The sequence below is a fragment of the Haemaphysalis longicornis genome, unplaced genomic scaffold (assembly GCF_048455015.1).
Source record: "Haemaphysalis longicornis isolate Haplotype H1 unplaced genomic scaffold, Haemaphysalis longicornis Haplotype H1 scaffold_6, whole genome shotgun sequence".
NCBI classification, from domain to species: domain Eukaryota; kingdom Metazoa; phylum Arthropoda; class Arachnida; order Ixodida; family Ixodidae; genus Haemaphysalis; species Haemaphysalis longicornis.
This window is the reverse complement of record NW_027526407.1, coordinates 5,836,625-5,860,998: the sequence shown is the minus strand read 5'-3', so window position 1 is coordinate 5,860,998 and position 24,374 is coordinate 5,836,625. Positions and strand designations below refer to the sequence as shown.

At 46.3% G+C, this 24,374-nt stretch overlaps 1 protein-coding gene across 2 annotated transcripts in view; it reads right to left on the bottom strand.

Moving 5' to 3' along the window:
* The window catches only part of LOC144142215 (arylsulfatase B-like), a 52,672-nt gene that overhangs the window by 16,315 nt on the left and 11,983 nt on the right, over window positions 1–24,374 (bottom strand). For both annotated transcript variants that reach the window (XM_077673573.1, XM_077673574.1), the window contains exons 2-4: window positions 21,892–21,996; window positions 20,589–20,748; window positions 8,792–8,904 (exon numbers count right to left, since the gene is read on the bottom strand). In XM_077673573.1, the coding sequence (XP_077529699.1) occupies window positions 8,792–8,904; window positions 20,589–20,748; window positions 21,892–21,996 (378 nt within the window). The remainder of the gene's footprint in view (window positions 1–8,791; window positions 8,905–20,588; window positions 20,749–21,891; window positions 21,997–24,374) is intronic.

Genomic DNA, 24,374 nt, shown 5'->3' with positions numbered 1-24,374 from the left:
CACTGCCTTGAAACAAAGCTGCGCGTACGAGCCCCTCCGTGCTTTACCTAGCCTGCTAGCAGAACTTACTGCCATTCGTGGTGGTCTACATGCACTTGCATCGACAGTGACTACGGCGGTGATGCTGGAAATTTTACAGACTCAACGGCAGCGATTCGCGATTTACGACGCATTGCCCGGTGTACTAGCCTGGCTTCATGCATTCAGGTGATTATGGACACATACCCATGCCCTGTCCATGTGTTGTGGATTCACCGGGACATGCTTCCTGCCCCCACTGCGGCAGATCGCGCCTGCCAGCGAAGAGACCTCCCACAGCCACTACCACTTTTTCGAGTATCTACCATAGAAGAACCGTAGGTAGAAAAAGGCAACCTCCGCCGCGCCACGCGTGCTTTTCTTCCACCGCGTGGAACGTACCTCCCCAGTAGGCTCCCAGAGGTCTTGCTGGGAAGGCTTCGAGATGGGGTGCCGTATTCTACAGCAGTTACGCACACTTGGCCTTCCCGATATCACGCCCCGCTTGCGGACACCTGCCTCGTCTGTGACTCTTGCGCCTGATGCTGACGTTAAACACCTGCTGTGGACTTCCTCGTGTCTCAGAAATGCCCGAATTCAACACCTCAGAGACCCCAGACTTTAAGCGTTGGATATGGGGACCCCAGTACTGGTCTCTTTTTGGATTTTTAAGGGAAACTGTTGCCAAGTTGGGCCTTTAAATCTTCCAGATATGCCGTAGGGCAAGCTCTTGCAATTCAAAAAAAATTACTTGTATTGTGTGTATGCGTGTTTTCGTTGGAAACCAAAGTATTTGAATTACCCACTGTCTTCATTTTGTGTTCAACGTTTTGATCGCCACCATCTGAAAATGCGCGACGTGACATCAATACAGGTAGGAATAGCTGGAGTGGAATTGCAAGTAAATTGCAGAATCTCATCCTGTTTGTAATTTCGGAGATTTTTACGCAGGTATAGGTTGTATTCACAGCCGTGGCACGCATGCGGGCAACCTTGGGTGCCCGCCACCAAGCGTCTGTAATTTTTGGGTGAAGCCGCCAAATCTTGTTTGCCTGGTTACGCCGCGCTCCACGACTTTGCAGTACTTTTCACAACAGCCGCCTGATACCGCACAGCACATGACAACAGCACCACTGTTTTGACGTTGCAAGTGTGCCCCACAAAACGCGAAGTAATATTTGGATGCGAATTACTGTTCCCTACAGCATCCTAGCATCTGCATATCGGAGGAAAAGTGAAATTGCCGCATGACTAGGTCTAGCGAAAAAATGTTTAGGAACCTACGTATGCCGTAAACAGCGCCGGGATGAACCCAGTCCCGCGCTCAGGCTACTGAATACCGACTGCCCCTTCAAAGTCTGTCACCTGTTCAGGAGCAGCAACAGAAACATTGTTGCCAACAATTTGCCGGGCGTAATCCAAACAAAACTTATTTGTTCAAAGGCAACCCACGACTCTCCATCACCTGTGCCGACTGGAGAGTAAATGGATGCTACGTTTCGGGAGACGGCCTCTCATACAGTAGCTGCTACGCAAACGATTGATCAAAATCTTATCAAAACAGCGCCAATTCTAGTGTTGTCAAGCAAAAAAATGCTTGCTAAACGCTTCAGTGAATACCAACTATATAATTTTATAGCCAGTCGCGTGTCCAAAGTTTAAAATTTCCTCTGCGCGGGTTACATTTCACACCGCTTTTTTCCATAAATATTTCCCCGGAGTATACCGTTTATTTATGTATATATACTCCAAAAAATTTTGCAAGTTGTGTAGCGAGTTCTAACAAAAACAGTTTGCGCATCCAATCTATCCCGTTCGATTTGTGCAAGGATAGAATGTAACACCCATATATGACACATTAAACCAACATTATGCCGCTTTTTGCTAGTAGGAACATATTACCGTGAACCATGTATAAGTATATTGTTTGTTTTTGCTGCCCGACCATGCCCGGCTGTGTTATCTGCGCCCCATGCGAAGCGAGTGTTCTATTCTTTATTTTTATGCTGCACGGGCTCTAACATTCAGATAAGCAGACTGTCTCGCCATAGCTTCACTAACCCAGAATGATCGTCTTTGATCTACAATTCTGGATGTAAATCGACGGTTCCAGAAACACTCGCGGCAAGAGATAAAAGACTGCAGAGCAGACGCCACGGCATTCGAATCGCCCACACCAGTTTACGCACGTCACTTTGTTGATTGCTGTATCGCCGCCTTGTATTCTTTTAGTGGCTAGGGGAGCACAAGTTCGCTCCAATAAACTTGTTTTTCTTGCAGAGAACTGTGTCGTCTTTGGCAACGTCACATCTGGTGAGGTGCAGGGTACACGCACCATCAACCCTCTTCAAGTCGTCAAGCAAGCCCAACTCGTGCCAGCCGCCGAGAGCAAGTCCCATAGCCGTAGTCTGGACTACTGCCAGATAAATTGAAGGCGGAAGACGTCACGGGCGTTGCCTTGAACAACGCATCCACGATGACCACGAGCCATCCTGTAGTTCTGCAGCAACCCCGGGAACCACCATCATTCCATGGATCACCCACGGAAGATCGTGAGGACACTTTGGAGAAAGTGGAGCGTGTTCGGATCTTTAGCAGGTGGCATGACGCATGACGAAGAAACGTGTCGGCATGTCTTCTTCTATTTGGAGGATGCAGCTTGAACTTGGTTTGAGAACAGTGAAAGCTCTTTGGCTGACTAGACTCTCTTCAAGAGCGAGTTTCTTAAAACGTTCGCCACCGTAGTGCAAAAGGAACGAGCCGCCCTTTTGCTAGCAACGTGCCCGCAACACCCCAACGAAGAGGTAGTGATCTTTGTTGAGATGAAGAGGGCATTTAGACTTGCGGATCCGGAGATGAAAGAAGAAAAGAAACTAAGGTGTCTTATGCGAGGGGTAAAGCAGGAGCTTTTTGCTTGCCTTGTCCGCAACTCTGCTAAGAAGGTGACCGAATTCGCGTCTGAGGTGGCCGTGATGGAGAAGACGCTGGAAGTTCGAACAAGGCAGTACGATCACCGGGCCAATGCGCTGGTTTCAGAGACGATCGGTGTAGCCGAGACGATCGGCTACAAGCTCCGACACACTGCGCGAGACCATCCGAGCAGTGGCCAGGGAGGAGCTTTGGAAGCGTTTTCCGACCCCGCCGCAACCTCAAGTGGCTTCCCTGACTAACGTCATCCGCGAAGAGGTTCAATACGCATTGGGCACTTCTATGCCACCCGAGGCACCCCACAAGCCACAAGCGATGACCTACTCCACGGCTGTTCGTCGCCAACGCCCTGCTCAAGCACGTCTACAAAAAGCTCCGCCGTACCCCCGTCCACTCTCGTCGCCGTCCCCACTGTCACCGCCATCCACCGTACCACCGTCCACAGCCCAAAACCAGATATCGAGAAAGACCGACGTTTGGCGAACCGCCGATAATCGTCCACTGGGCTACCACTGCGGAGAGGACGATCACATCTACAGTCATTGCCCATACAAGAGACTCGGACTGCGTGGTTTCTCCGTCGACGCACCTTGCCTTCTACCTGAGCAAGGACCACGTGAGATAAACGACTACCTATGGCAAACCAGCCGTGGCACAGCCCGTTCCAACTGTTCGTGGTCGCCCTACCAATACCAATCGCCCAGCCGCAGTATCAATGCTGATTTCTCACGTGAAAGGTCCCCCATCCTACGCAGGGAAACTAAAAGCATCAACTTCGGGAGGTAAAGTTGCACAACGGTGGAAAAATGAAAACCCTCCAACGACGCAGCTACTCGCGGAAGACAGTGATTCACGACATGCCCCCAGGCCGATGACCCGACGTAACCCTGACGAGACTCCCAAACACGACGAAAGCCACACGGTGCGAAGCCTATCAGACATGACCGAATCTGCCGCTGAGAAGACCACGATAACGACGACGCACAGTGCGTGACCGTCAGCAAGTACAAGCCGAGATGCGACGCCCCGACGCACACGGAACTCGAGGAAGGCGGCATCTCACGTCAAGGTGTCCATCGACGGCTTTGATGTAGTCGCCCTCATAGACACGGGAGCCGACTACTCAGTAATGAGTGGACCATTTGCGTCTACGTCGAGGAACGTTATGACCAGATGGGACAGTCCACACATTCGCACAGCAGGAGGCCACCTCGTGACTCCAAGTGGAACGTGCACATCGCGTGTCACCATAGACGGCACAACGTACCCTACGACGTTCGTCATTTTGCTTTACTGCTCCGGCGATGTCATCCTTAAATGGTCTTTTTGACGAACAACGGTGCAATACTGATCTACATTCCAAGTTTATAACTTTATCCTCCGATCACTCCTTGATGCCGGAACCGAACCTAGGGACCCAAGTTTCGTCCCTAATTTCAGCGAGGAATACCAGCATTTAAACAGGGGCTCTGCTATTGCGTTCCTCGAAGAAACGCAAGAAACAAGTGAAGTGATCGCGGTCGCCGACTTCGAACGCTTACCCGAAGATACCTTCAAGCTTCCGAATCCCTTCGGCGTGAATCCGGCGTTGCCGCAAGAAGAACGGAAGAAATTATTGGATTTACTGTGTCGCTACAGCGAGTGTTTTTTGTCAAACTCAAAATTACGTCAGACATCTCTGGCGAAGCACCGGATAATAACCAAAGATGGAGCCCGACCTACCCGACAGTCACCGTACCGCGTCTCTTCACAAGAGCGTGAAGCAATCTGGACTGAAGTCGACAACATGCTCACCGACGACATTATACAGCCATCAAACAGTCCGTGGGATGCGCCGGTCGTACTCGTGAAGAAAAAAGATGGCACTTTAAGGTTCTGCGTTGACTAGCGGTGACTGAACAAAATCACAAAAAGGACATGTACCCCCTGCCACAAATCGACGACGCCCACGACCACCTTTACCATGCGAAGCACTTCTCATCGATGGATCTGAATACCGGCTAATGGCAAATTGAAGTGGACGAGAGAGACCGAGAGAACAGTGCATTTATAACACCGGACTTACTATACGAGTTCAAGATGATGCCGTTTGTGCTGTGCACGGCACCAGCAACGTGTCAAAGAGTCATGGATATTGTGTAAGGTGGCCTGAAGTGTACACCTGTCTTGTATACCTCGACGACGTCGTGGTATTTGCCCGAAATTTCAACGAACACCTCGCAAGATCGGAGTCTCTAGTCGAGGCTATTCGCATATCGGGGTTAACGCTGATGCCAGAAAAGTGCCGCTTCGCTTAAGAGGAGCTCAAGTTTTTGGGACACGTCGTCGACGCCGCAGGAGTCCTGCCTGACACGGCGAAAACATCAGCCCTAGCGAACTATCCAGACCGAAAGACAAAAAGGCCGTGCGAAGATTTCTCGGACTATGCGCTTACTACCGGCGCTTGGTCGCAAACTTCGCACACATTGCAGAGCCCCTCATGCACCTGACAAAATATAGCACCCCTTTCGCATATGAAAACACCAAAGAAAAACCATTCTCCGAGCTGGAACAACGCCTGCAAAACCCGCTCGTGCTCCCTCATTTCGACGAAAACGCCTTAACGGAAATGCACACAGACGCCAGTGATGTAGGCGTGGGTGCCGTCCTCTTCCAAAAGAAAAGCGGCGGGGAGAAAGTAATCGACTATGCCATCCGTGGACTGTCGATGGAGGAGAAAAAATACTCAGCCTCTGACAAAAAGTGCTTCGCTCTTATATGAAGGATTTCAAAATTTCGCACATACGTGTATGGTAGACGATTCAAAGTTGTTACAGAACACCACGCGCTGTGTTGGCTCACAAATTTGAAGGACACCTCTGGCCGTCTTGGGCGGCGGAGCTTGCGCCTGCAAGAGTTCGACGTTGCAATCGTCTACAAATCCGGCAGGAAACAATCCCACGCCGACTTCCTGTAACGTGCCCCCGTCGACCCACCACCAAAATACTCCGATGAAGACAGGGAGTTCTTCTGAGTCGCGACTGAGAGCGACCTAGCCGCCCAGCAGCATGCCGACCCCGACTTGTGCGTCATGATTGACTACCTCGAAGGACGCAATGTCCCCGTGCCTAGATCGTTCAAGCGGAACTTACCAGCATTCAGCCACAAAAACTCCTTCCTCGTGAAGAATGTAGGCCCCGGAACGAGAACGATTGATCTACTTGTCGTCCCCGCAGACCTCAATGACGAAATTCTGGAAGAGTGCCACGACGACCCGGCTTTTAGACATTTCGGCACAGCTCGCACTATAGCAAAAATCAAGGCGAAGTACTTCTGGCCCCGCCTTACATCCGGCGTCACTGACTACGTTCGGAGTTGCCGTGACTGCCAGCGACGAAATTAGCCGCCGACAGGACCCGCCGGACTTCTGCAACCGATTGCCGTCCGGTCGAGGCTCTTTCAATAGATTCGAATGGACCTTCTAAGCCCGTTCCCTACGTCACGATCACAGAACAAGTAGATTGTTGTAGCGACAGACTACTCGACAGACTACTTGACGCGATACGAAGAGACCGCCGCTCTTCCCAGGGGGACTGCCCAACAAGTCGCCAAGTTCTTCATAAACGAAGTTGTGCTGTGACATGGAGCCCCCGAAGTCCTTATCACGGACCACGGAACGGCCTTCACTGCGGAGCTTATGCAAAGAATCTTACGCTACAGCAACACAGATCACCGAGAAACGACGGCGTAGCACCCCCAGACGGACGAACAGAATGTCTGAACATGACGATCGCGGATATGCTGTCAATGTACGTCTATGTTCAACATAAAACTTGGGACGTAAAGCTCCCGTATGTCACCTTTGCGCACAACACGACTATCCACGAAACTACGCAGATGACGCCGTTCGAGCTTGTCTACGCAAGACTGCCGACTACGATGCTTGACGCCATGCTTCCACATGTAGAAGACTACAACCTCAACCCCGACGTCCAAGGATACCTTCAGCGGGCGCAGGAGTCCCGCCAGCTCGCTCGAGTTCGTACAACGGACCAGCAGCTGGTGGGTGCCAGGCGCTACAACCTCCGATGCCGAGACGCCGAGTACCCCCCAGGGGATCGTGTTTGGGTTCGGACTCCCATCCGACGACACGGACTAAGTGCGAAGCTTCTGCGACGGTATTTTGGACCTTACAAAATTCTATGACGTGCGGGCCAACTTACCTACGAGGTGATCCCCGATGGTGATTCCGGAACATCACGACGACGCACGCGGCCTGAAGTCGTCCACGTGGTTCTCTTCAAGCCTTACTATGCAAGATGACGGACTTTTTTGTTGTTGTTTAGAATCTTATTTTGCATCGGGTCGATGCAAACATCATGACGATGCACGCGACCTGAAGTCGTCCACGTGGTTCTCTTCAAACCTTACTATGCAAGATGACGGACCTTTTTGTTGTTGTTTAGAATCTTATTTGGCATTGGGTCGATGCACTCTTAGAGGGCGGGGTAATGCCGCGAACCCTTTATAAGTTTATTGTTTGTTTTTGCTACCCGGCCATGCCCGGATGTGTTATCTGCGTCCCAAGCGAAGCGCGTCTTCCATTCTTTATATTTACGTCGCACGGGCTATCACATTCAGATAAGCAGACTGTCTCGCCCTAACATCACTAACCCACAATGATTTTCTTTGATCTACAATGTTTTGAATGTAAATCGACAGTTCCAGAAACACTCGCGCCAAGAGAAGGGCCTGCAGAGCGGACGTCATGGCATTCGAATCGCCGACACCAATTTACGCATGTCACGTTTTTGATTGCTGTATCGCCGCCTTGTATTCTTTGAGTTGTTAGGGGAGCACAAGTTCGCTCCAATAAACTTGTTTTTCTTGAAGACAACTGCGTCGTCTTTGGCACCGTGGCAACGCTTGTGCCGACAAAAGTGTACAAGAATGAGACGTTTCGGGAGAAGGCCTCTCATACAATAGCTGGTACGCGCGCGAACGTTTGATCAAAATCTTAACAGAACACTGCCAATTCTAGTGTTGTCAAGCAACAAAAATGGTCGCTAGACGTTTTAGTTAATAATAACTATATAATTTTAATGCCAGTCGCGCGTCCGAATTTTAAAATTTCCGCTGCGCTGTTTACATTTCACACCACTTTTTTCTCGTAAATATTTACCGAGGGTATACCGTTTAGATATGTACATATGCTCCAAAAAATTTGTAAGTTGTGTCGCAATTTCTAACAAAAGCGTTTTGCGCATCCAATCTATTTCGTTCGATTTGTGCCAGGATAGAATTTCAAACCCATAAATGACTAGTTAGACAAACATTATGCCGCTTTTTGCTAGTTCGGAACATATAAAATAAACATTTTCTGCCTTGCCAAGTGCTTTTACCAAATTTACAACACCGTAGAATTAGCGTTGATGGTCCCTTTTAAATTGAAAGTTTCCTAGTGATAAAAATTAGAACACTTTTTATGGTTCAGGGGCACCGGAAGGCGTAAGTACTAGCTATACCAAGAACATTTCACAAAAATTTGTCTTTGCGAATGCCTGCACCACGAATTTTTCCTGTAAATACCAAGTTTTTTTGGTGTCAAGTTAAATGTTCCCGGGGTGTAAGTACCCACATCAGGAGGGTCGTTTGCATGTTCAGTTGTCACCTCTTACAGTGACTGTGTTTGTTCTGTAACTCTCTCACAAAGGGCAGCAAATTTGATCATGGGTGCAACAAAAGCATCTGTGTAGTGTTCCAACACACAGCACCAGGAGTGGTACCACAACGGATATATATACCACATAAAACCAAGAACGTATACCTCGGGAAGTAGTATAAATATAAGTAAATATCTTCTCACCTTGCCGACCAAGTGCGTTTCATATCCAAGCTCTCTAAGGTATTCTGGCATGAGCTTCACTTCCAACGGCAAGCCCCAGGGCTCGGCCGGAAGAAGAACTGATTGCTGCATACCTATATATTGACAAAAGTGAAGCAGATTTAGACGCGATCTGAGTAACGACATTAAGTGGCGTAGTTGTGCGTTACACCCGCGTTGTATTTTTTGGCATCTTTTGTGTGTAATTCTGTGAAATAAGAATATAGGTGCCGTCTTATTACAGCGGAGGGGTTTCTGCTGGCCGTAATGTGTGTGGTGTGCGGCGCCGTCACAACATGGCGGGTTATAACTACTCCCGCCATTTTCCGCGCTCGTGAGCACGAGCATCACAAGGAGAGCCCGGTGTCTACCAGGGGTACGTGTGGCTTTTGCAAAAATACCAATAAAACAGTTCACGTGCTTCCACGCCTAAAAAGAGAAACACATGAACGTTTGCGTCACATGCGCCGAGTTCGCCAATCCCGGTGCCGACGGTTGTAGCGCGTGCGGAAGCATTTCATTTTGGGAGAAAGCTGAAAGTCTGCGCAGGAAAGAATCCGGTACAGCCAGTCATGCATGAGGAAGAAGACGACATCAATGCTTATGAATATGACTACTACTACCACGGTAAAAATTTCAAAAGAAGGAACTGTGTTTTACCGGTCAATGTGCATACGAGTTATGATGTCAGAAGTCGTTATTTCTGAGGTTATACGCGTAGAAGCAGTTGCCGGGAGGAAAAATAGAAGGGGGCGGTGAAACACCAGGGTGGCCGTTTCGTTAAAGTTATGGCTAACTGCTGGATATTTAGGCAATACAAAGCGCGTACTACACGCCAAAAATAGGTAGGCAAAATAACGCTTCAGGTTCAGGTAGGCTTCAGGTAGGTCAAATAACGCCTGTCTTTCCGACAAGAAAGCAAAATTGTTAATGTTTGGGATGGCACAAAGCCACCAACGTTTGAAAAAAGCTGTTCAATTGTCCGATGAAACTGCTAAACAAATGGCGACTCATTGGCTATATTCGACAAGCGCAGAGATCGGACTTATGTTCAATGGGCCGTGTTGCTTGCACGACCGTCGCTTAAAGTGAAACAGTCAAAATCTAGAATACTTGAGAGCTGTAAATAGTGCTTTAAAAAGCTATACTCAGGTACAAGTTAAAAAATGCATTAGCTCATTCAGTCTATCTCTCCACCGAAGTGACGACTTCGGTTGTCAGGCCAAGAGCTCATTTTGGGAGGAGATGGCGCGGAATTCATGAAATCGCCTAGCCATCTTGTGTAGTTGGTTTGTCATCGCTGCAGTAATTTACAAGTTCGTTATACCTGCAAATTCACTGAAACTACTCTCGTCGTGTTTTAAATACTGGCCGTAAGGCTTGCTTTGTGCTACCCGAAGGAATGGCTGCCTAAGATGATGGGGAGCAGCCACAACTTCCATCATCGTGATTGAGCTGTGCCCGAGTATAGTTGATGTTGATATCTGCCGGACTAAATTTGTTGCGAAGCAACCCATACAGACACAAAAAATCAATTTAACAGAGATTACAATTTATCAAGAATTTATAACGATCTGATACAGGGACTGTAACGTAAAACTCAAGCATATATTTATATACTCTAAGAAATGACGGAGTGTTTGGCACACTGTCTAGGAGTAAAACCTTTTGTCCCCTATCTCAATCCCTTTGGAAGCATTGGGCTAATCTCCCGGAAAGTGTCGCGTCGCCACCAAAACGAGAGGCGGTAGACTCCTCGTTGGAGTTACTTGCTCCTTTCGATGCAGAGTACCTGAACCCTGTATGAGAACTACGATACCATCTCCAAACCAGCGTTCGGTCATTCTGTGTAAGAGTAAATAGCTCAATAGGGGTCGGCATTACCGGATACTGAAGAAGGGTACTACTACTCTTCCTTGAAAAGCGACCCGTTGCACCCAAAGCGCGTTCTGCTATTCTCCGTGAGGCAGCGTGTTTGCGCTCCGCCTACTACCACACCCCCTTCCCCACGACGATACCGTACAGTTATAAGCAAGCAGCAAAGGACAAGTAGTTTCAAAACATAGAAAAAAATAATTAAACGAACTCAGACCTCCTTTCCAAGAACACATCACTTAACAAACGGTTCGTTCTGCACATTCGCACAAAAAGGAATTCATTTGTAATTATAAAATCACAGCTGGTAACATGTTTCCTACTTGTTCCACACAAAAGAACAAGCTCTTATTTAGGACACATTTCGAGAAAAATTCCCAAAAAGAAATTCAGCAAGCCAACTGAAAACACTGAAACTACAAACAATAAATTAAGACAATAAGACTGACATTACGTCCAGCAAATAAAAAGGCACAGGCATTAGCACGAAAAGCCGCAGTAGAAATGCGGTCGTGGGACAATAGTAAAAGTTCTCGATTAAAAGAAAATGGCCTTCTGTACATTACTGAGTGCTTCACAAGGACTAAAAAGCTAGCTCTTATTTAGGACACATTAAGAAAATTTGAAATAAATATGGGAGAGCAAAAACTGGAACTAGGAAAAATTGAGCTTGTAATACTAGATGACTGCTGAACTCTTCAAATACTCCCCCGATTTCTTAGAGTGATTGTACTGAAAACGTAACCCAACACCAAAGACATCCCAACCCTGCTAGGTACTCTTCCACACACTTGAACGTTTTTCAAAAAGTATATGAATTGCCGCTAGATGGCCGCGTCATGCATACACGCTTCCCGTCGGCTCCCGGATCGATTGTTATTTTGACCGGTAATTTTCACTTATCGAGTCAAAATCACTACGTCACGCGGATTGCCTGGAAACCACCCACAACAGGATCCGTACTTCCACTCGTCAGCAATCCCCATTTCAAAATCGGACCACGCCCCTCACTTCGTTAGGCCTTTCAGGCCTAGCTCGCAAACCCCCGCTGCGTCACGCTCTTGGCACGCACTCGGCTGCCAGCAGCTGCGCCGGACCCACATCTATCGCAACGCATTCAGCCTCCTTCAAGCACTAAGGCACCTGCATTTGATCGACTGAATGAACAGTCGTCACCACGCGACGACCCCTGTAAACAAGTACTGCACACAAGACAAGCCCTCAAGAACCGAAACCCTCTGAGTACGCCTCAAGTAAACCCTGAACGCAGCGTTCACCCTGCCACTTCCCGTGCAACTCCTGCTCGCCGACTGCCTGCCACAGACTACAAGACTATTAGGCTAGTGCCTTCTGACCGGTGCTTGGTCCACTAACCAAATGACCAACAACCTGCAAGTCGACAGCAACATACCAGCCGCACAGTTCTACTCCTAAGTCACGGTCGAACCCCAAGCCCAACACAGCTTCATTGCGGTAAGCACTCCCAATGAAGCCGTCGTTGACGCCCTCCGTTTCTTTACCGCTATCCAACTCGGATCTACTACGTACCAAGTTACGGCCTACATGAATCCCCTCCGGGTATATCTGAGGCGTCATTGAGGGTATCACCCAAGGCACAACCCCGCATTAACTGCGCATGACCATTCATACCACCAGACCACCCATCTTGGGCATCAGAATGCTCGGGAACTCACAAGCAGCACTTATTACTTTCGACAGACCCCACGTTCTATTCTATGTGAGAGCGTGCAATTTTTCTAAGATGCTGTCGCCTTGCCGCAATACGTATCAGCGCTGTGCTCAGTGCGGCGAACTGTGTCACTGGTGAAGACATCTGCCACGATCCCTACAGGAACATTTGCGCGCAGTGCCACACCCGCAACCCCAGTCCCACCCACGACTGTGTGCCCTGCTGCAAACTCGGTCACTTACTCACACTACCACCAGCAGGGAATGGAAACGCAAGATGACGCCATCACCACCCCTGCTTTCCGAAACGTTATCAGCCATCCCCTATCAACGCCTCTTTTGTTAACACAAGCTGACTGCCGAAGACTATCACCCGCTGACTCAACAAAGGTGAGCTGGTCAACAATTGTCTTTCCTCCACCCACTGCTGCCCCGCCACAACATACCCCTCCAAGTACCCTCGACACAACCAAAACCACCTCCCCAGAACCTGAAACAGTAACCCTCCTCTGAGAAGGAAATGCACGCCTCAAAAATCAGCTGTCTCAACAAACAGACCAGAATAATGCATTGCAAGCCCAAATCAATTAACTAAAACAACTCATGAAGGCGAACACTACCTCCAGTTCAATGAAGAAAGCACCACCCTCTACTCCTGCCTCCTCCCATGGTGATATTATCCATGAGGACCCGATGCCTACAGATATCCCCCTCACCTTACCGTGAGTGCACAAATTGATAAACTTCGCCACATGTGGCATCAAGGCCTATCTGTCAGGCGCTGTCAAAACCATCAACTCCTGTATAGGCCGAATAGAACACCACTTCCAAAACTGCGAAGACCGATTAGACCAAATAGAACAGCCCCAGGGCAAAAACCACAACAAGTTCAATCAAGATCCTCAGCCTCATTACCCTGAACAAATGAAGCCCCCCGATTGCGACGATGAGGTCTCCTCCTTTTATTTCCCGCCAGACCAGAAGACCACCGTACCTCCGAACACACTGCTTGTATGGCAATGAAATTGTCGCTTGTATACCAATAAACGTGACCAACTTCTTCCGCTCGCCCAACAGAGCAGACCGGACATCATTGCATTACAAGAAACCGGCGCTCCCTATGTTCAGCTCCGCGACTACGCGGCTTATACGTCAAACCCGCACTCCCACACTACAATCCTCGTTCGTATGGTCGTTACTGCGCAAATAAGAACCCTAGCAAGCCCAGTAGACCACACGTTTACAGAAATTCACCCTGCCAACAAATCCCAACCAGGCGTGTTCGTGTATAACATTTACAGTCCTCCTGAGCATCTTCTTACCGGAATTCGTGACCTACTAAAAAGGCCACACGACCAGTGCGAAACCCTGCCCGCTGATTGTCCTCGGTAATTTTAACGCCCCCCACATGGTCTGGGGCTACGTACGAAATACCATCGAAGGCACTAAACTGCAAGAGGCCATCCAGCGATTTATTTGTATGCTTCAAAACAACCCTCAAGCGAAAGCTCGAATAGGGGATAACGTTTCCCGAGACACCACCGCTAACCTCACGTTTACCAAGAATATCAAGAATGCCCATTGGGAATGTACGACACACACTCTGGGCAGTGACCATTACCTCCTTGCGCTGACGATCACTCATCAGAAATGCGCACAACTCCGCTTTGGCACTGCCCGATTAACTAACTGGAAAAAGTTCCGCATTCATCAATAAGATGAACCAGTCACAGACATAGGACAATGAAGCCAAGACCTAATTACCAGACATGGCAAGTACACCACGGAAATCCCCCTTGCCCCTGACTACCCTGCAATAGATACTCATTTGCAACATCTGTGGGATGCCCGTAGAGGACTACTAAAAGGCTGGAAAAAACACAGCACTAATCGAAAACTCAAACAACGCATCGAACACATAACAAAGGAAGCAGCCAAGTACACCGCACACCTAAGCAGACTGAACTAGAATCAGTTTTGTGACAACTGCAAGGTACACTTCGGATTAGCAAAACATGGCATTTTCTGCGCACGCTTATCGGTACACGAGAAACAAAAACAACTGCAACTCATCAACTTCGTCGCCTCATCCGTAACTATCTGGGCTCGCAACAAAATATACTTGAAGACCTCTCGCAATGCTATGCAAGATTCTCACTCTTTTCCCCCCCCTTCCTGTGTACACAAGAAAACCTAACCCCGAATCGGACTCCCCCTTCCAGCTATCCGAACTCCTAGCCGTCCTTCACAAACTCACGCGCAATAAAACACGTTGCAAAGACAAGATACCAAATAAACTCCTCAGAGAACTAGACCGTAATGGCCTTGATTACCTTCTGGACTATCTCAATGAACAATGGGCAGAAGGCACTATCCCGCCACAATAGAAACATGCCGACATCCATCTTATACTCAAGCCTAACAAATCCCTCAAGTTGTACAATCTTCGTCCCATTTTCCTGACCTCCTGCCTGGGAAAACTCTCTGAACACCTCTTCCACTACCGCATTTCTGGATACCTAGAAGAATATCACCACTTTCCTGACACCATTTTTGGCTTCGGTTCCCACTTCACAACGCAAGACATACTCTTAAACAAAAAAAAACCCCTCAATCACCTTTCTTCTAACAATCGCTATACGATCCTCACAATTAATTTTAAAGGCGCATATGACAATGTGTCTCATGAACCCACACTCGCTGGACTAAATTTTACAAACTGCAGACAACATACATATAACTATGTCAAAGCATTCCTGACAACTCGTACAGCCACAGGGGGGTTAAGCTACCTACGCACTGCCCCTTTTACTACGCGACCACAAGGAACGCACCAAGGATCGGTAATTTCCCCTCTTCTGTTTTACCTTAAAATGAAAGATCTACCTCCGCTGCTGCAAGCCCTTTCCGCACCTCAAACACAGCATCTATGCTGATGATGTGAGACTGTGGTCCTCCACTGGCTCTATTGGAGAACAACAAGACACCTTACAGCACGCTGTCCACATCATTCGAGACTACATGCAACGAAGAGGTCTTACAGGCGCATCCGAAAAATCATCAATTGTGACTATGTGAAGAGGATACAAGTCCTCTTCCCATAGTTACCCTGAACGGGCTAGCAATCTCCCATGCTTCTCAACTTCGCATATTAAGTCTCAATATCCCACAAGACGGTTCCGGGTCAGAAACAATCCAACCATTACAGCGCACAGTAAACCAGCTAACACAACTTCTACATGGTGTAGCACGGCGACAACACGGCCTTAAAGAACATGACACGACGAGACTCATCGAAGCACTGCCAACCAGTCCCATCATGTATGGGGCACCATACCTACTCCTCAAAACTGCAGAATTCAAAAAGCTCGATATTCTAATCCGCGAAACCTACAAGACAGCACTTTGCCTTCCGTTTACTGCAGCAACCAAAAACTTACTCCAACTGGGTCTCAACAATACATGGCAAGAACTTATCGAAGCCCACAAAGCTACGCAACTACGTCGCCTCAACCTTATAGCCACTGGCCGGAGCCAATCACCACGCTCGGCTATTCAGCTCAACCCTGCCATGACCAAAAGGAACGAATCCCTCTTCCAATCCGCCAGCAATTGCGCATCGCCCCCATACCACGCAATATGCATCCTGAGTACCACACCGCCTGCCGTCAAGACAGAGCTCTCCCCCATTCGACTGCATATGCCCAACAAACCACCACTCGGTACGCATATGCTGCGGCATACAGTCCACAAGCTTTTGTTGCCAGCGTCACCAATCACCAGGGACAAGAACTCAACGCTGTTGCGGTTCGCTTCTCACAACCCACCTCAACGGAAGAAGTCGCAATGTCCCTTGCGTTACAAACCACAGAAGAGTATATGAGGATCCTAACAGATTCCCTATCAGCCTGCCGCAACTACCTCACCGGCCGTATCACTCATCAGGGCCTCCGAATTTTACTTCAGAACCTACATCTGCCCCTCGCACATATCGTATGGACTCCAGGTCACATGGGATTAGAAGGCAATAAAGCGACTCATGCAGCGGCCCACGAACATGTACTCCGGGCCGTTGCCGACTGCCCTAATAACTACTAACCTTCGCCCCGCCACAAACCATGTCCACGCCTCTCCTCACATACGCCGATATCCTCACCCACTCTAAACTACGACAACAACAATACCCCCTTCCTCACCATACTTTCTCCAGGATAGACGCAGTTACACTAGGCAAGCTGCAAACATTTTCCCCCACAATACAGTCTACAACGCCGTGTACTCTACCCAATATCCATCCACATGTCAGTTTAGCCCAAACATGGGAACACTCTACCACATTACCGTAGAATACTCAAACACCCTTTCGCAACCGCCACTCACCAACATTACCAAACAGCACTGAGGGAAGTTGGTGGCCAGGTCCTACCCCTCTACCCAGTGCATGCTGGAAGAGAGGGTCACGCGAGCGGGTAGCCTCCAAGGCACTCTGGACTGAGGACACCTCTCACCGGGCGGGCGCCCTAACTTCGCGCTTGCTGTCTTGAATAAAGTTCAATCAATCAATCAATCAATCAATCAATCAATCAATCAATCAATCAATCAATCAATCAATCAATCAATCAATCAATCAATCAATCAATCAATCAATCAATCAATCAATCAATCAATCAATCAATCAATCAATCAATCAATCGATCAATCAATCGATCGATCAATCAATCAATCAATCAATCTCAATCAATCAATCAATCAAAAAGAATATAAATCGAACAGATTGTTCATTGCAAAGGGTGCTTTAGAGCCGATCCCAAATGTGAATTTTAAGACATAAGGAAATGCAGCTGCCCAGTGATGTTTCACAATGGGCCGTTTAGTATGGGAGTGATCTGTGAACAAAATTGCGTTCGATGTTCAACGGTTGCGTTGAAAGTAGAGTTGGATATGATAATGATTTAACCAGGACGCCATTGATCATGTTTGAATAAAACTTTGTAGAGCATACAGAACGCTTTTTAAGACTTCCCGCGGAAAATGGAAAAAAATAGCAACCAATTACAGTCTCCAGATTTTTCTATTCACAATTGTGCCTCCTGTGCCTGAGAATATGCGTCGCATTCCGCTGGGGACAATTGTTGTATTGTGAGAGTGGGTTGAACTAAAGAACTCTACGTAAAACCCTAAACATTTCTCAACAGTGAATGCTGCCCGGTAATGAAATAACGACCTCAAACAAAAGCCCAAAGCCCAATGCGAAGCGAAATATTGTTCATACATGCGCCAATGTCGAAAAGAAGCATAGAAAATATGGATTCTTAGGAATTTACGCACAAACACCAAGATATACATTTATAAGAACCATTAAAACACCATAAAATTTCTTTATACCCTGAAATATATCTTGATATATAAAAAGTGCGCAGTAGGAGCCCAAGGATGAGAGAAGGTATTTGTCGAACATCGGGTAGCCTCTAATCACCATACAGGACAGCGCCCGTTCATTTTTTAGTTTTTCAGTTCATTTTTCAGTTTTTCAGTTTGGATAGTTCAAAAAGGGTGCTGGTTTTTGTCTTTGAACACAAAAGGCGGGCTTAAGTCGTGGACGTTCCCAAGGAAATATTTAGAGACATGCTGTACATCTCCAAAGGCACATTGTAGGGCTTTTCTTCGTGACTTTTTTAGTTCGAACTTTCTATAATTTGAACTTTGAATTAACAAGCTTTTACTGTAATTACACGTTTGAAAAAATGGGACACTTGCTAGTATAAGCTGCAGCTATTTTATGAGCACGTTATGGCAGACATTGCCTAATAAACTTTCGTACAGAGAATATTCAATCTACTACTTTTTGCTCACACTTTATGGCCCCACCAATCAGCGCAAGCATCATCTCACCTACCCTTCTGGGCGGCATGCGTTGACGGCAAGGAGCTGTTTTGCTAGCACCCTTTAGAGCATTGTTCAGAACAAAGGCTGGGACGCTATGCATATACGCCTTAATATAAAATACGCCCTAAACAGAACAACACCAGGGCCCACGCAACCTATCATTTACATTTGATATTAAATGCACGAAGTACGGAGGGAATCTCAAAAACTTATTTAAACTGATGTTTGCGAATGGCTCCTTAGCACAAAAACTTCAATGTCCACAAGCAAAACTGTGTGGCGGTTTCACTAGGTGATCGAAAATCCAATTTTTTAGACAAAATGGTGTGACATCGGTTAGTCATTAGTTTGAAACTTGTTTCCTGAGGGAATCTCTGCACAAGTATATCTAATATTCCGAATTATCAGATAAATTACGAATAAAATTACAAGGCACTAAACTCGTGATTTCACTTACGTAGGGTGGGAATAGACTTTCGCCCGGGAGTTTGTTCTTTTCGATTCACCGGAGGCTGGCGCGATGGACAATACAGAAATAAAATCGCTTTTTTTACTGTATACGGCAAGTCATCAAATTAACAGAGGAATGCTCTAATCAGAATTTCGACTTATCCTTTTCGACACGCATTTAGACTGCGCCCCCTCATTTGGCCTGAACTTCGACTACCCAAGTTCTTTAGTATTTGTTTTGCGTGAGCTATCAGATTACTGAAAATAACGTACGGCACTTTTGAAAGTTTTTACGGTGGCTTTTGAAAATTTTGTTCGATGCCTGAAACTCTTTCCGTCTTTTTGGTAAAGTGAGCACGGTAATACGCCCAATATAGGTTAAATAAAAGAATGTTTTGGTCGTTCGTCAGAATGCATACGGTGTGGTCATACGAACTTAATTGGTAGTTATTACTTATGTAGTTATTTTTTAAAATTTCCCACCTGTTTTGTTCCGCTGTGACTGAATATTTGATGTGTTTTACTGTGATACCTGCAAGGTTTTAAAATTTTCGATTTTCAGGACCGGTGAGCCCACGTCAAAATATGTGCCTTACATTATATACCTAAAACGGTACGCAGAGATTATGACGCCTGCAGCTAACTGTTCCAACATGGTTATTCACAAACCTATGCAACTTACTTACTATCGAGCTAACGCCTTAAATTTTCTCTTTGCAGTTAGTGACTCCAGCAATAATAAACCATCTCGCATCAGCACCTAAAACTGGGCCAGCCAGTGATGTTTCGGTGTTGCTAATTTTATGAGCCACTTGTCAGAGTCGCTTTGGGTAGGTCATCTTTGAAAAAATCTTCCAGTGATAGAAGCAAACGTAGCTTGTGTAAAGTACTTTCTCTGAATAGCATTGACTTATGGCCTCATCAAAAACGCATGGAAGCTTAGGTAGAATGAATCCATGAGTTCGTTTTCATTTATTGTGAGGTTTACGCCTGCAACATTGAAGAGTTTATTGGTATTCTAGAACTTATCCTCATGAAAACTGAAAATAACTCCTCGATATGGAGTGCTTGTAGGAGACCGCATTTTCTTACACAAAGGTGGACAGGGTTTTGTGCGGAAGGGGGGGGGGGGGTGAATTATCCTGAGTTACCTTGTAACGAACTCTCGAAAGTCCTGTACAAGCATATTTGAGCAGTGCCATTAAAAGTGCCTATTAATAGCCGGTCTGGACGTCGAGTAGTAAGCATGAGAAGGGCAGTGACAGTGTGTGCCTTTTGTAGAATTTCTTCGAGTGCGGTAAGAGTTCGTGGACGTTTATTGATGAACTTTTGTTCTGAATATCAGAGCGCTGCACACTGAGTTGATGTACAGTAAGGTTTAGTTGGAGTACGGTCACTAGAATATCTTTTTTTGCACCGTTATATATCAAGCACACGATATGAAATTTAGGGGGCTGCATCTCTAACGTCGTATTTCTCAAGGAAACACTCTAGATGTAGTTTATTGGCGCCAGACATCCAAGATGAACTTTGGCAGGATATATTGGGTTTTTAAAGTAGGAGGAATCTTCACATAGCAGAGACAGTTCATCTACAGCCTTTACTGCATGATAGAGATTTAGATGTAGGTAACCTGTGACTCTTCAGTTTAGGTTGTGTAACTTGCACGGGAATGAAAAACCTCGCCACTTAAGTTAGCGCCTAATTTGTATTTCCTCGACTTAGGCGTAACACTTGCAAATATTCTTTCTTCCGATCCCGGATACTGTTTTTCTAGTTAACCATGACTTTTAAGAGTTAAACTCTCTCTGAGCAAAGATAAATGTAAAATTGTAGTGGTATAAACTAATTATAATTTTTCTGAATTACCAACACGCACCGGTATGAATAGGGTACAGGCCCGTTAAAAGCGCCGCCCGGGAAGGCGTGCATGCAGGCAGGGTATAGTGGTTGTTCAGGATAATGCCGTCTGCCGCGAGGCTGTCGATGTTCGGAGTGGGTATTTGGGCCGACCCGTGAAAGCTCACATCGTCCCAACCCTGCAAGACAACGCCAATTCTTGAAAAAACGTTGTAAACAGCAAACCTAGCGCTGTGTTTCAATGCGTTGACTCGATTTTCAAGGGTTTTGAAAGCAACCACATAAAGAAGTGGAAGTATTTCGAGCCTTCCGCACTCGCATGAACTATCGTAAACAATAATGAGCAACCATAAATCACATATATAAACTGAACAAAGGTAAAATACTCAAACAATGAAATTTACGTGCCTGATATTTCAGACTTGAAAGCCCAAATTGTTTGAGTGTAGGTTGTAGAGCTTCTCGTTGTATATATACTTCGAAAAATATTTACGGAGATAAAAATTGTTGGCGCTTACAACCTAAATTGTTGGGGTATAACCAACTAAACAAGGATTCATGTTTCCGTGTTTCCTGGTAAAGAAGGTTTTGTTTGCAGCTGGAGCTTTTTCAGGCCCCACCCACCGCCCATACATTCGACAGAGGCAAGAATATAATTTGTGCCGTAGAAACTGTGAAATACGGTAGAGCTGTTTTGTTAGCAATATCGATCCTCAAAGCAGGCTATGAAATTTTTTAAGAGTTCGGTTCCTTCGGAAAGCGATTTCTACTCACCCTCTTTAGCAGAATACTTCGAACCACTGAGGCGAGAAATAAACAGTGAATGACGTATACACAATTTTGCAAATTCCTTCTCACGCAAACTCCAGGCAAGCTGCTGAGTGCCAAATGCCGGTAATGGTAACCGACCGCCATGGTCTCTGTATATCTCCAAATCTGATTTTGCAAATCTCACCCGTTCACATTCCCGCACGGCTTAATTGAGGCGGGAAAACCTGCTCGGTTTTAAATTTTCTGTGGCCAATCAAATCCAGTGCCGTTCTACTGCTTCAAATTCACAAATAGCAGAGCTCCTCGTGGGGTATTGGTTGGCCACACTCAACTGGGCCTCCTTTTGATACAGGTATAAAGATTTTAAAATTAGTACATTGTATGACACAAACAAGGAGAAAACTGTTAGGCCTTTAGTTTATGTGGAATTATTCTTACCATTTATTGCAATATATTTCAATTAGGTACCGCTAAATACATTTCAATTTTTGAAAAATACTACTCTAAACAGCATTTTTTAGCATTGGAACAAAAGGGCGAAAGAAACATACCATATCGTCGGCCAGGATGAAAATTATATTAGGTGGCAGAGTTTTGGCTCTTGAGTGTGGCATGTACGATGCCAAAAACATAAGTAATGTACATGCAGGGGACATCTGTTGGAATAAAAATACAATACACCAAAACAATTACAAAAACTAGAACATTCCAGCCGAACGCATGAATGAAGAATAATTGCATAAGCAACACTGTTGAGATGAACGTCAGCCAACATGTTTTACTATACTCGCAGAAATTAGTAGAAAGAAGTCAAATGGCGAAAAATTGTTGATTGACAAGAAAAAGGCTTTGCGCGAACTTGCGGCGCATCTCCCAGAGTTTTAAAATTTGCACGAATAAGAAAAACAGGGTTGTAATTTCAGTAACGTTAAATCCAAGTGATCATCGGTGAACAGCTGTATGGTTGGTAATGCGTTAGGTAGAATTCTATGTAAGTAAATATAGAATAAAGTTCTTGGGAGCCCCACAAATGAATGCAGATGGATTACAAGAACAACTTTTTAAAATAACTATCTGAGAAATAAAAATTCACAACTTTTTATTGCTGTCTCATAGAAAATAAAGTGTAACTCCAGTGCGAAACTTCAGGCATTAAAACCACACGTTTGAAACGCCAAAATAAGCATAAAAAATATCTTAGGAATTTTCGTCGTAAATATAGGCGCCCTAACTGTTTACATAAATGCGATAACATTCGAACGACAACGCCTGAGTCCTGCATCTGTCACATGAAAACCAAAAATTATTGTTTATGATTGCACCAAGTGCCAACAGTGTTAACTAGCCATTCAACGGTTTCATTACACGGCTGGAGAAATGGCGATTCATTGTCCTAAGTCAAAAAATGCACTGCTCACGTTCATGTTCAGTGTCCGCTGTCGCTTGATGGAGCGTCCGATATCGAGACAGGCAGAAAAAAATGCCTAATATCTTGGAATGGTGATGTAAAAAAGCGCTACCTCATTGTTGCCTGACGCAATTTATTGGCGACAAAAAAGCAGAAAAATACTACACGCAAGATGGGCAACTAGTTTTCAAGAAAGTTACATGCTCTTACACGAGTACTGTTAGGTACAACTGATGCAATTTTGTATGCCCAATGTTGTTACCAGAACCTCTTGTTGGGCGAGTTGGTGCATCTTTGGTGAAAAAACGCGGGCATAGCCGGAAAAAATATAGCCAAAACAGTTTGTACGCTTCTGTGATTATTCCGGTATATGCTGTCTTTTTCCCTAAATGCCCGTGTTTACTCACCAATTGTGTGAGAATTGTTCAAGGAAGACGTATCAACACTGAAAAATATACCGCCACATGCTTGAAGAATAATTTTAGGTGTGGAGTACTATTCGACCGCACAATGTCCGTCTGCGTGCAAGCGCGTATCATTTACAATCGCAAAAAATTTCACAGTCGCCGGCAGAATTCGAGCCCCTGTCTGGTAGACCAGGCAGTGTTAGTGTCAGTCATCTTAACTATTGGGCTACGACAGTGAGTTATTACCTAAGAGTCTAATGGCTCACTCCCTCGCCTGTAACGGTGCAGAGTACCTTAGAACCCCCCAACGTACATCCACAACCATATGTGCGCATACCACCATCAACCGAAACTCAAGCGAAAATCAAGCGAAATTCGATTAGAGCCGGGAGTTGCAGTTTTATTTAAGGAATAATTAAGGTGCAACTCAGGGCTCAAATCGAATAACATCGGGGCGCAAATCGGTTGTCGCTCGGGGCACAACATGGAAGTCATTTCGAGTCCCTGTACTCCCCACCCTCGCCATTAATCACGGAGTGAGATGCTGCATTTGCTTTATTGGTCTTCAGCGGTAAACGGCATTTGTTATAGAAAACCTTCTTTTGAGGATGTCGGCATTGCAATTTTTTAGGCGTAAGGCGTTGCAACTACGCAGTGACGTTTGTCTGATGGCTCTCCAATATACGAGCAATCGGCCAGTGATGGCGCTTTCGATGGTCTGCCGTTTACTTTGAAAAAGCGAGTTAAATTATGGAAAGAAAGATGCGACTTTCAATGTTTGAAGAAATTTGGAGAGCACAGAGAACACAGTCCGAGAATCGCGTGATAATTGGGGACAGACAGACAGACAGAACAACTTTATTTGGCCATAGCTGAGGCGATTAGGCCGGCAACGCCTTTTCCGTCGTCCGTCGGGCAGCAGGGCCTCTTTTGGGCAGGGGTCCGGTGCCGTCGGCCAAGCGGGCCAGGTCTTCTTGAATTTGTGAGTTGCGGTCACGCAGGGCGGCTTCCCAGCGTGACTCGGTGGTGATGGAAATGAAAATTGGATGGGATCGGTGCCGGGATAATGGGATGCTATCACAGGCCCATATGATATGGGATAACGATGCGTGAGGGACCGAACAATATGGACATGCGTCTACGTAGGTGTCGGCAAATACCGCAGACATGATGGCAGTGGTGGGGAAGGAGCGGATCTGGAGCTGCCGATAGATGACCG